At 40.4% G+C, this 12578-nt stretch overlaps 2 protein-coding genes across 7 annotated transcripts in view; both read right to left on the bottom strand.

The window, feature by feature from the left end:
- The window catches only part of LOC138761227 (solute carrier family 2, facilitated glucose transporter member 11-like), a 71652-nt gene extending 66268 nt beyond the window's left edge, over positions 1 to 5384 (bottom strand). The window contains exon 1 of one of the 2 annotated variants that reach the window (XM_069933013.1): positions 5284 to 5384. The gene's annotated coding sequence lies outside the window, so the exon portion shown is untranslated. Of the gene's footprint in view, positions 1 to 2749; positions 2853 to 5283 lie in introns of those variants that run through there. The other variant, XM_069933014.1, reaches the window with a different exon arrangement.
- Positions 5385 to 8681: 3297 nt separating this feature from the next.
- Positions 8682 to 12578, bottom strand: part of LOC138761224 (solute carrier family 2, facilitated glucose transporter member 11-like) — a 77928-nt gene continuing 74031 nt past the window's right edge. For all 5 annotated transcript variants that reach the window (XM_069933009.1, XM_069933008.1, XM_069933010.1 and 2 more), the window contains one exon: positions 8682 to 11999. In XM_069933009.1, coding sequence (XP_069789110.1) covers positions 11799 to 11999 — 201 coding nt within the window. In that variant the 3' untranslated portion in view covers positions 8682 to 11798. The remainder of the gene's footprint in view (positions 12000 to 12578) is intronic.

Here is a 12578-nt window from a genome sequence, read left to right as displayed (position 1 = left end):
GAATGTAAGGGCTTATGTATGAGGAGCATTTGGCAGCTCTTGAGCTGTATTCATTGGAGTATAGGAGAATGAGAGGAGATCTCAGAGGTATTTCATATTTTGAAAGGTTTAGAGATAGGGTGGATGCAGGTACGATGTTTCCCTTGGTGGGTGAATTGAGGACAAGGGGTCATAGTCTGAAAATTAGAGGTTATCCATATAAAAGAGATTAGGAAGAACTTCTTTAGCCACAGGATCGTGGATCTGTGGAACTTGCTGCCGCATACAGCAGTGGAAGCCAGATCACTGGGAGTATTTACACAAGAAATAGACAAGTATCTCATTAGTGAGGGTATCAAGGGATATGGGGAAAAGGCCAGAAATTGGAACTAGTATAGAGTATCTTAGTGTAGATTAATGGAACAGATTTGATGGGCCTAATTGCCTGCTTCTATTCATTTGTTTTGTAGGACCCCCCCCCCCCCCCCTCCACCTCCACCTCCACCTCCACTCCCGGCATCTCCTTTGACTCCCTTGTCTACTTATCCTTCCCCAACCACCCCTCCGTGACCCCTGGAACTCTAGTTAGCAGTCACAGGAAGTGCTGGAGAAAGTCAGCAGGTTAAGTGGCATCGACAGGAACCAAAGGATAACCAACATTTCGGGCCTGGGCCCTTCAGGTCAGCTATATAAAAAAAAGGTAGACAACTGCCTGAATAAAAAACCCATAAGACTATGAGATATAGGAACAGTATTAGGCCATTCAGCTTATCGGATCATGAGCTGATCTAATCTCCATCTCAGCCCCCTTCTCCCCATAACCTTTGATACCCTGTCTATTCAGAAACTTAGCCATCTCTGCCTTAAATACACCCAATGACCTGGCCTCCACAGCAGCCCAAGGGGAAGGGAAGACGTGGCGTGTTCTTGCACGTCCTCCCTCACCACCATCCCAGGGACATAAATAGCCTTTCCAGTTGAGGCAAAGGTTAACTTGCACTTCATCAACTCATCCATTTTGCTCAGTGCTCCCAATGTGGCCCCCTCTATGTCGGTGAGACCAAGGGCAGGCTTGGGGGCTGTTTTACAAAGCTTTCATGCTTCCACAATGGCCACCCTGAGCTCCTGGTTGTGTACAACTTCATCTCCTCTTCTATTCCCTTCCCAATCTCTGTACCCAGGTCTTCTCCACTGCCAGTGCAAAGCCCAATGTAAACTAGAGGAACACCACCTCATAATCCACCTGACTAGTCTACAGCCCAGTGGTATGAACAAGTAGTTTTCCAATTTCAGATAACAACCTCTCTCATTTCTTCCAAATGATATCTGTTCTTCCCCTTTCCTCTCCCCCCCATTTTTTTTTGCCTCCTTTCCTACCCACCCCCACCTAGCCTCTCATTATTCATTCCCCCTCCCTCTTTGGATCCTTTGTCTTCCATCCACATTTCCCCATTCGATTCTTCCCCTTTTTTCACTGTTCCCCTTCAGTTCCTGTATTGTCACCTTCTTATCAGAACCCAATGCTGGTAACCCTTGTCCCTGCTTATCACCCACCCCACCCTGAATGATTCATCTTCCTCCATCTCGCCCTTCTGTTTCTCTTGGCACTCTCTCTCTTGTGTAAGGAGAACATTTAAACAAAAAACTCCTGTTATCCAAGCAACTGGCAGCCTCAAGTAACCGGCAAAAGAGAAATGCAGAAAATAGGTAAAAAAATATGGAAGTTTAAAATTCTAAGTTCAACTCAGCTCGTATGGTTTTTCAAAGTGCTGAAGTCCATTAGAAATAGCAAAGGGATGAACTGCACAGGCCGATGTGCTATTCCAACAATTTCAGATTTATTGTACATTATATATTTATATCTGTATGTGATTATTATGTGCTCTGTGTATCTGGTCTGCAAATACACTATTATGTCTTATATACGCAAAGTCAGATCATAATAAACTTGAAATGCTACTCTGGGTGTTCATCACCTGATTTATTCTATTATTTGCAACATACAAGATGGAGCTCAAACAACATCAAGTAAGTTCAACACAATGCAATACAATGATCTCAAACACTCTTGACCCAACAATGGTGGCTTCTGTGTGTATCATCAAAATGCAACATGGCATCATGCCAAGCCTCCATCAAAGCATTTCTCAAACCTATGCTCTAAACTCCAAATGCTTCTTCCTAGGGATGTTAAGGAGGGCAAGGCTACCAGCCTTCACTTTGACAACTTTTTACAGGAGAACATTTGAGAGTGTCCTGTCTGGCTGCACCATTCTGTGGTACAGTAGCAGCAAACATTGGACTGCATGCCAATACAGAGGTTTTTCAAAAGGGCCAACAAGATCCCCTTCCTCTATTGACAACATTTACCGGGAATATTGTTTAAAAGAGAGCTTGTAGAATAAGACCTTTCCAATCTAGAACACAGGATCTTTGACCCATGACCATCAGAAAGGTGGTGCAGGAGCACCAAAATCAGGACTACCAGGCTGGGAAATAGCTTCTCCTACAGTCTACGTGATTGATGAACAGTATCCTGTAACCAAGTAAATCATCCCATACTATTTATAAATACGTTTATTTTAAATTATACCTTTGTATGTGTGTGTGTGTGTGTGTGTAGATATAGTACTGTGTGTATGTGTGCGCCATGGTCTGGAGAAATGCATTATTGGGTTGCATGTGTACAGTCAGATGATAATAAGCTTGAACAATGTCACCTCTATGACACATGCCAATGTAATACAGAACAAGTCACCATATATCAAACCTCAGATCTTGAAAATCCTCAAATTCTCTTCAGGTAATGCAGATTGATCTTCAGTATAGTCTTCAGCAATTCTAAATAATGTCACAAAACGACCTTCATTCAGGGACAGGGCTGACAGATGTGCCAGTAACTTTAATCCCAAGAATAAAAAAACAACATGAATGATTATTATTTCAATATAGGTTTTGATCACAGACTGAAGGTGTTAGAACGGAGAATGGCCAAAAATATTCCCTGTTCAAACCCAAACAACTGCATTAATTGGGGTTTCAAGGGGATGAATAATGCAAATGAAGCTTGAAAGTCAGAGTCTCAGTGGAGTAATAAGAGAACTTGGATGCATTATTCAATACAATTAAGTTTATTATCATCTGATTGGACAAGTACAACCCGACAATGTTCTCCAGTCTTCTTCCTTGTCAGGAAGGTACAACAGTGACTGCACTTCCTGAAAAGACTGAAGCGAGCAAGGCTATCAGCCACCATTATGACAATCTTCTACAGGAGCTCTATCTAGAGCGTCCTGGTTGACTGCAACACATTGTGGTACAGTTGCTGCAGACAAATGGATTGGAGGTCAATCCACAGGACCATAAGAGTGGCAGAGAGGGGGCATCCCTCCAACCCCCCCAATCAACATGATCTACTGGGATCGTGGTCTGAGGAGGTTACACAAAATCATTGAGGATTCCTTCCACTCTGCCCATAGCATCTTTCAGCCACTCCCTTCGGGGAAGAGATACAGGACTATGAGAGCCAGCACCACCAGCCTGAGAAACAGCTTCTTCCCACGAGCAGCGAGAGTGCTGAACGACTAAACATACTGCTCAAACTAACCATCCGAGACTCTATTTGTTTAACAAAATTTATTTATATGTATATATATATATATATATATATATTTGTCCAGTATATGTATTGTTTGTCTGTATGTATGTTATGCCTGGTTGTGTGTCTGCATCCTTTGCACCGAGGACCAGAGAACCCTGTTTCGTCGGGTTGTACTTGTGGAATCAGATGATAAACAAACTTAAAATCTGATATCAAAATATAGGAATGATTTCCATCAAGTCTGGCTACACAAGCTGGTGCTCTTCCTATCGAAAATAGAAGTCAAATGTGACTTGTTCTCTATCACTGAAACTTTGGAGAGACTAAACATGATAAATATAGAGCCGTTTCAACGTGTGATGTTTAAAACTGGGTTCCAAAAATATAAGACAGGCAAATGAGAGAAATCCTAGTGAAGGGTCCTGGACATAAAAATGTAACTGTTCCCCCCCCCAACCCCCCCCCCCACCCCACAGATGCTGCCTGACCTTTTGAGAGTTTTCAGCATTTAGTGCTTTTATTTTAGATTTTGAACATCAAAAGTTTTGTTTTAATTTTCATTTACAGTTTACACAGATTTGAACTTAATACTTTATTAAGTGTACAGATTCATCTAATCAGTATTTCTCAGCCTAGGGTTTGTTAAGGGCACCCAGCAGCAAAGTCAAATATTACTGATGTAATAAACAAATAATATGTAAAACTACAATGCTGAAGAAACATACTTTATATAGCAAAGATGTACCATGTTCGTACATCAAAGGCTCAGGCGTGAAACTTTGGTTATGTATCTTTATTTTTGCTATATAAAGTACTTCAATCGTGGTGTCTGTAGACTTTCATATTTTACTCTAAATAATATATATATATATATATATATACACGTGGTGGCAAATTTGAAAACAAAATGCAAAAAAAGCGAACCCTTCTTCCCACAAGTCTATGCTGTACATGATGTCCAAATCAAACTAAAAATCTGCTCCTTGCATCACTCTATCCCCTGTCTATATAAGCATCTTAAACGTGACTGCTGCTCCTGCTTCCACCACTACTCCTAACAGCCTGTTTCAGGTGCCTGCCATTCTGTGTAAAATATTTGTTCCACATATCACCCCCAAACTTCCTCATCCTCATCTTAAACTCACGTCCTCTCGTGTGCGTGGGGAAATGATTCTGATTGTCCATCCTACGAACAACTCTCAAGATTTTCTACACCTCTAACAGGTAATCCCTCAGCCTCCTATGCTCTGGAGAAAGCAACCCAATTTTCTGGGATGCAACTCTCTGTAAATCTATGAAATGAGAAATTTTTTAAAAAATAATTAGTAGTTATGATCTGGAATCCACCAGCTTTCATTGAAGTGGAAGCAGATATAATTATGGCTTTCAAAAAAATAGTCATACAAGGTTAAAGATTTTTACACAATGGGGAAAGAACACAGGACAGCATTGAAAACAGCCAGCCCAAGGTCAATGGGCTAAATGGCCTTTTCTGCAGTAGAGAGATGGAGAGGAGACCTGTATGGAACATAAATTCTGGCTTAGACCTGTTGGTTTGAATGGCCTGTTTATCTGCAGAAACTGCTATTAAATTCAGTGTGGGCGGATTAATTTTTAAGTCAATAGAAATACATCGGAGTCATCCCATTGCACTCAACTTATTTGTGACAAGTTGAGATTCTTCTTTAAGAAAATGCACTTACCTAAACCTGAAATCTTGTTATCTCCATTCTCAAGCTGAATTGTGACCCTCTCCCCTATTCGATAAAAATAGGAAAACACAAAGACTGGTCCTGGATCAGTTTTGAATTCCTGTCCAAGGACTGAAAAGAACAAGTTGTTCCAACACCAGTTATGTTGCAATAGAATGTCAAACTAAAAACACCATTATAATGCTTCTCTATAAATAGCTATCAGTCTCCTTGAACTGAAGGATGAAGGTAAATGCATGCTCCAGTGTTACGAGCCAACGATCCACAAACCCAGCAGCAATAGATATTCACCAGGACAAATGGTTACTTAAATAAAAGTCGCTTTTAATGATCTTTAAACATGAAAATAGAATCACACATTAACTTATCACTATTGACATAACTAACCTAACCCCCTTCTAATTCTAAGCGCACGTGTTATGTAATGTGTGTGTAAGTTCAGAAAAGTTCTTTGGTTCACAGTCCAATCTCACTTCTCATTCCTCCAAGTTCACTGGCTGCAGGCAATTCTTATACTGTGCACAAAATTTAACATGTATAAAGTTCACCATGCTTTGGTGCTTGAAATAAATGGTTACCGCTCAGGAAGGTTATTGACGGTTTTCAGAGAGAGATTTGTTGTTCCAGGACATCCACAACTGATTTACTTCCATCAGCCAATTCAGTGCCTTGTTGATGAAACTTGCCCCTTCAGGGTTCTCCAGATGATAACCTCTTTCTTTCAGGTCACCACTGAGTGCCTTTTTATTTCTCTTATTCCAAGTAAAACATTAGACAGCCAGTCCTCTCCTCTTGCATGAACCACAAGGGCTTTGACCAGGCTGAACAAAGCACTTACCACCCATCTTCCATATGGGGTTTTCCACAAGCTTGCCAGCTTGTCCTGTTCTAGTCCCAGCTGCTGTTGCTGGCTCTAACACTGTAGAACTGATCTGTCTCTCTCTCTCTCTCTCCCTCTTTCTCTAACTGACTGAGTAAAAGTCTGTTTGACCCTCTCTGCTTGCAAAAGCCACATGACCCTCTTAGAACAGCAAGTTCTCTTCCAGCCAGAAGGCAGCTCCAACAAGCTCTTTGATCTCTTGGGCACTCTCCAAGGCTCTTATATAGGCGGTGGGGCTGATAAGTCTAGCATTAGCAGAGCTCCAGTATTTCAAATAAGATCTGTTTTAAAGAGTTTGGATGTGACCCACACTAACATACCTTTCCCAATTTATCTCCCACAAACATATCTATATACTCTGTCACGCCAGACACAATTACTACTTTGTAATCAGAGGTGCAATGCTGCTGGAGCTCACCAGAGTGCCACTGCAGGCGCCTCATGGGGAGCTCCAGCACCTAAAAAATTAGCATTGCACCCCTGTCTGTAATTCCCAAGGATCGGGAACTGTCAATGATAACCATTGGTGATGATACCTGGCCTACTTCTCTGGCATTGGCAGCAAATTAGAAGATGGAGTTGGATCGGTATTTAGTGGTACATTTGTGGGTGTAAAGGGTCAATGAATCATCAATTTAAATGTAATGTTCAATGCAACAGCAAGCTTTAGGATTTTATCTGTCCTTTCTCATTACTGATTAACTTTATTGAGTCAAGCTTTATAATGTGGAGAGGGTGACTACATTTGCAGACGGGAGTTCCATGTTGTACGATAGCAAAACAAATCTTCTACTAAGGAGTTCCTTGTATCATATGTAGAAAATTCCAGCTTCCTTTGCTTAGCTGAGATACAAGGCAGTGAATGCTAAGTCTCATAATCCACCAATTGCCTCCTTTTTCCTGCTGAAATTGCTGCTGAGGCTTCTAGTACCAGCTCTCCATGTACACCTATCACACATTGGCCCCTTCCTTGCACCTCTGCCCCTTCATGTTGGCTATCTTCCCTCTCAATCTCAACGCAAGGTCTTGAATCAAACATTGACAATTCCTTCCACCACTGCCACTGCCCCCCCCCCCCCCACAATTCACTGGGTTCCTCCTGCAGTGTTTTGTTTCTTGGCTCTTGTTGCATTTGTGTTCATTCAGTACAACTGTACATAGAAACAGCAGGGAGACAGAGGAACCAGGGGAGGCAGAGCCAGAACTGACGGAGCACCTCATGATGCTCTAGTCTTAGGATGAAGATTGAAAACACTGGACAAATAAAAAGGTGAGAAATTATTTTACTCAATCCATTGATATGATCTAGAAAAAACTAAGGAGCTGATTGACGACTTCTAGAAAGGAAAGCCAGAGGTATACGATCCAGTGATCATTGGGGGAATCAGAGGTGGAGAGGGTGAGCAATTTTAGGTTCTTGTGAGTCATTATCTCAGAGGATCTTTCCTGGACCCAACATACTAATGGCATCATGAAGAAAGCACGTCAACACCTCTACTTCCTTGGGAAGTTTATAGAGGTTTGGTATGACACCATGAACCCTGGCAAATTTCTACAGAGGTGTAGTGGAAAGTGTGCTGACTGGCTACATCACAGATTGGTATGGGAACACCAATACCCCTGAGTGTAAAGCCCTCCAAAAGGAATTGAATACAGCCTAGGACATCACAGGCAAAACCCTCTCTACTATGGAGTACATCGACAGGGAATGGCCCATTGGAGAGCAGCAGCAATCATCAAAGACCCTCACCAACCAGAATACACTCTATTCTCACTGCTCTCATCAGGAAAGAGTTATAGGTGCCACAAGACTCACACCACTAAGTTCAGGAACAGTCGCTACCCCTCCATCATCAGACTCTTCAACAACAAACTCAATCAGGGATTCCATTTATGGACTCTTACTTGATTGATTGATTTTCTTTGTTCTCTCTGTATTGCAGCTTGTTTACATTCATTATCTATTTACATTTCTTTTACATGTTTATACTGTGTCTTTTTTTTGGGTAATTCTTCTGTGCGCACTGGATAAAGGAATCTCAGGATTGTAATGTGATGCCACCTATGAACTCTGACAATAAATCTGAAATCTAGAATGCACTGTCTTAATATGCTTTTGGAAGTAACAGTATCAAAAGGATGGATCATTTCAGTGGTGAAAGGAACAAAAGAGGGAGGCATTAAAAGTGAAAATACCCTTCCAGAGAACTCACAGGCTTTTTGACTCTGATTCTCCAGTATTGCATTCAAATTACAACCCAAATCCTCCAAAGCACATCCTTCTCTACTGTTTAAAAAGTAGCTTTATATGGAGAAAAATGTAAATTAAGTTTATAATTTGGGAAGAAAAACGGACTATAAATGAATATTATTATATAACTATTATTAATATTATATAGTGGTTCATTGTTATAGTTGTATGGACAAGTTGTTTTCTGAACAACTTTTCTTCAATCACTTGCTTTATTTGCAACCTTTCAAAAATTGTAACTGAAATGATACAAAAGCATTAAAATAGTCATTTATTGATCGAAGCATTGAAGACATTGGTAGACATCGAACCACAGCTCTTCAAAGCCAATTCTGAAAAGTAATCAGTACCATCCAAGAAGATGGAAAATATGAAAAAGTACATCCTGAACATCTCAAATCAAGCATGCTCTACTGCAATCCAGTAAGTTACTGCAATACATTTCATTCTCTTGCCCATGTTATTTCCTCATTTATGATTCGGTTATTTGGTGGAAGCTTCCATGCATTTCACCTGAGGTATGCTCAACAAGTTATAAAATTTTAAATACACAAATGATACACATTTAGTTTTATTGGTATTTTATATTGCCCTATTCTGTTCATGATACTAATGCCCCTGGATTGATTCTTAACCTTTTTTTCCCCTTACATACCACCTTAAGTAATCCCTTACACCGAGGATGCGGTAGGTGCTCTGTGGTGAGTGGAAAAAAAATAGGTTGAGAACTACTGAACTAGGCAGAATAGTTGGGCACAAACTAGATGGGCCAAGGGGCCCATTTCTATGCTGTAGTGTTCTATGATTCCAAGACAAATAATAAAAACGGAAAAATATGTTTAGCAGCAGTTCTCATTTTGGGGGTGAGGAAATAGTGAATATTTAACTTTGATATCATTAAGTTTACTTGACTGCTTAATACTAATCACCTTTCCCATTTCATAAAGCCTGTGTGGGAATGTTTAGCTAATATTTCTGGCATAAAACTGGTCATCATTTGTTTTAATTACCCATTATTTTTCTGTACTTTATTTTAATTATTTGTATGAATATTTCAATAAACTTTGAATCAACGTTTTGCCATTTGTATGTCTTTGTCCTGAGGTAATATTTAAAAATGTAAGGCCTTGCTTTGACTAGAAACACGTCGATTGGCTGCCAAACAAGGTCTATCCGAAAGTTGCAGGGTTGGGGTTCAGACATCTCACTAACTATCTCTGGGATCAGTCAGCTCAGTGCAACTGGACTTATTGGCACTAGATTAGTAGGGGAATGGGGAGTACATCCAGACACCTGGTTAAATTGAGCACGCTCTGTTCCCTCTTATTTTCAGACGAGGCTATAAACACCTGCCATCTTGAACTCTTCTGTTGTTCCCTTTCAAGGGATAGGTGCATTTGATCAGTCAGAAGCAGGGATACAGCAGAACAACCCCAACATGGTTGGACAGTGAAGGCAAAGGTTTTCCCTCAGCTTCCTTCACTGTCACTATTGTTTATAGACAAGAGATCCTTTGAGGTAACCTTGATTGTCATTGCTGCCTGTGTATTTCCAGCATTTCCTGTCATTAAGCTCTTCAAGGAGATACAGAATAAAGGAGATCTCTGGGTTACTGAAATCTAATGTCACAAATTCTCCCTTCCATTTTAAACCATTTTCAAGATAGTAGTAATAATAAACTATTTGTGGAATTCATTATGACTATGTATTTCATTAGTTTAATTGTGTGTAATGTTGGGGTGAATATTCAATGAAATTAAAACATTATAGCAAGTGCATGCAGAGTGATATGATGTGAGCAACTATTGCAAACTGTTTCTGACTGAAATTAGACAGTTTAGATATACAGCACAGTAACAGGCCCTTTCGGCCCATGCCGCTTAATTACACCCAATTGACCTCAACCCTGGTATGTTCTAAGGAACGGAGCCCTAATGTAACCCAGGGGCTTCCTGTATTTTGAAGCAACAAAAGTGCCGGAAAAACTCAGCAGGTCATGGGAGCATCAATTTTTAGTGTATTGCTCTACAATCACAGCATCTGAAGACTTTCCTGTTTAGCTTCCTGTATTTTAGCAAGTTATTTTTATATACGTTTAAATATGAACTTCATTTTTATTGACCATTTCTGGTTATGCCTGTCAATTTTCTGAGTTAATATGCAGATTCTTCAGCATACTAACTGGACTATTAACTAATTTTACTTCTGTCATCAGTTCTCCACCCCGTGACAGAGATAACAAACTAATCGCTGCCCTATCACACAGCTCAGGATGGAGAGAGCAAACATCCCCACCCAAATGAATATTGCAGAAAAGCAACAAAATAAATTACAGATGCTGTGAATTTGAAATAAAATCTAAAAAACACTCAGTCAGTATCTGTGCAGAGAAACCAAGTTCATGCATCAGTTTATTAACAATATCTCTGTCACAGATATTGCCTGAACTTCTTTCTTCTTTGGCTTGGCTTCGCGGATGAAGATTTATGGAGGGGGTAAATGCCTGAACTAGATAAGTATTAAGCATCACATGCTAATCATTCAATAAGATCATGGCTGGTCTTTCATCGCAGTGCCATTTTTCTGTCCTATCCTTATGTCCCTACATTCATCCAACAGCTAAAAGTCTATCATGATTGAAATCAGCAAATCAATCTCTTCTGTGACATGGAATTCCACAGATTCACCATCTTCTAGATCAGTTGTTCTCAACCTTTTTCTTTCCACTCACATACCACTTAAGTATTCCCTATTCCATAGGTGCTCTGTGATTCATAAGGGATTGCTTAAGGTGGTATGTGGGTGGAAAGAAAAAGTTTGAAAACCATTGTGTTAATCGTACCTAACTGATATTATACATGCATGGTTTCATAACTCCAAAGGAAATGGGCCAATGACAATTTTTCTCAAGCAAGATATTTCAATAACAGTTGGGTCTAGAGCAATTATTCTCAACCTTCCCTTCCCACTCACATACCACCTTAAGCAAACCCTGACTAATCACAGAGCACTAATGGCATAGGGATTTACTTAAAGCGGTATGTGAGTGGAAAGAAAAAGGGTGAAAACCACTGTTCTAGGTGAAAATAAATTTGTTCTCTCATCAGTCCTGAATGATCAAATCCTTACTTTGAGCAAAAAACACACAGTAAATGTTGGAGGAACTTAGCAAGTTTTACAGAGTCCAAAGGAGGTAAAGATATCTTACGTACTTTTCTAGCCTGAGCCCTTCTTCAAGGCCCAAAACTTCGGTAATATATCTTTACCTTCTATGGACGCTGATAGACCGGTGAGTTCCTCCAGCATTTACTGTGTGTTTTTACTGCAGGCTTCTGAGTTTCAAACCCTTACTTTGAGACTGGGACCTTTGGTCATTTATGTTACGGCTGGCTCTGGTCTTTTCATTGATTTATCTTCATTGCTCTGCTTGAGCCCATGGAGAGTTTGTTTGTGAAACTCATTGGAGATTTCCAGAAAGGTCTTTCCTTTTGTTTCAGGAAGGAAGAATCCAATAAATAAAGAGACGAGGAAGCTGAGAGAAAGGAATGGCACATAACAGAAACTGCTCAACGCCTCCTGCAAAACACAAAGACAAAGTGAGCACCACTGAACATGCTTTCAGAACTGGATCAAAGCTTTTTTTTAATCCTTTACACAAGACAGATAATATTGCAGCTGTAATCTTGATGAAGGGTTCGACCCAAAACATTGACTATTTCTCCCCAGGTACTGGTCAACTCCTGCTGCGTTCCGCCAACAAAGAGTTTTCTGCTTAAGATTGTCTTCACATCTCACTCTTTCATAACCTTTCAACTTATTTTCTGGGATCTGGGTGTTGTGAGAAGGTCAGCATTTATTGCCCATCCCTAACTGTCCTAGAGAAGGTAGTGGTGGGTTGGATTCTTGAACCACTTGCAGTCCTGTTTGCTGAACAGGCAGGACTTCCAGGATTCAGCCATTGAATTAAGCACTGGAGATGTACATCCCAGACAGCATGGAGGATGGTGTATAACTCAGCCACCACAAAATAATCCAATTTAAAACAGTAAATGTTCTCTGAAGTAACATGTAAACCTTTGGTGAAGTTGGGAGTGAATATTCAGCCAGTGGAGTGCCTTGGCCATGCTTTGCTCGCATTTGGCAGTTTCTTTGATC

Source organism: Narcine bancroftii, chromosome 4 (assembly GCF_036971445.1).
Source record: "Narcine bancroftii isolate sNarBan1 chromosome 4, sNarBan1.hap1, whole genome shotgun sequence".
Classification (NCBI taxonomy): Eukaryota; Metazoa; Chordata; class Chondrichthyes; order Torpediniformes; family Narcinidae; genus Narcine; species Narcine bancroftii.
The sequence above is the reverse complement of the archived record's forward strand: the minus strand, read 5'-3'. Positions and strand labels throughout refer to the sequence as shown.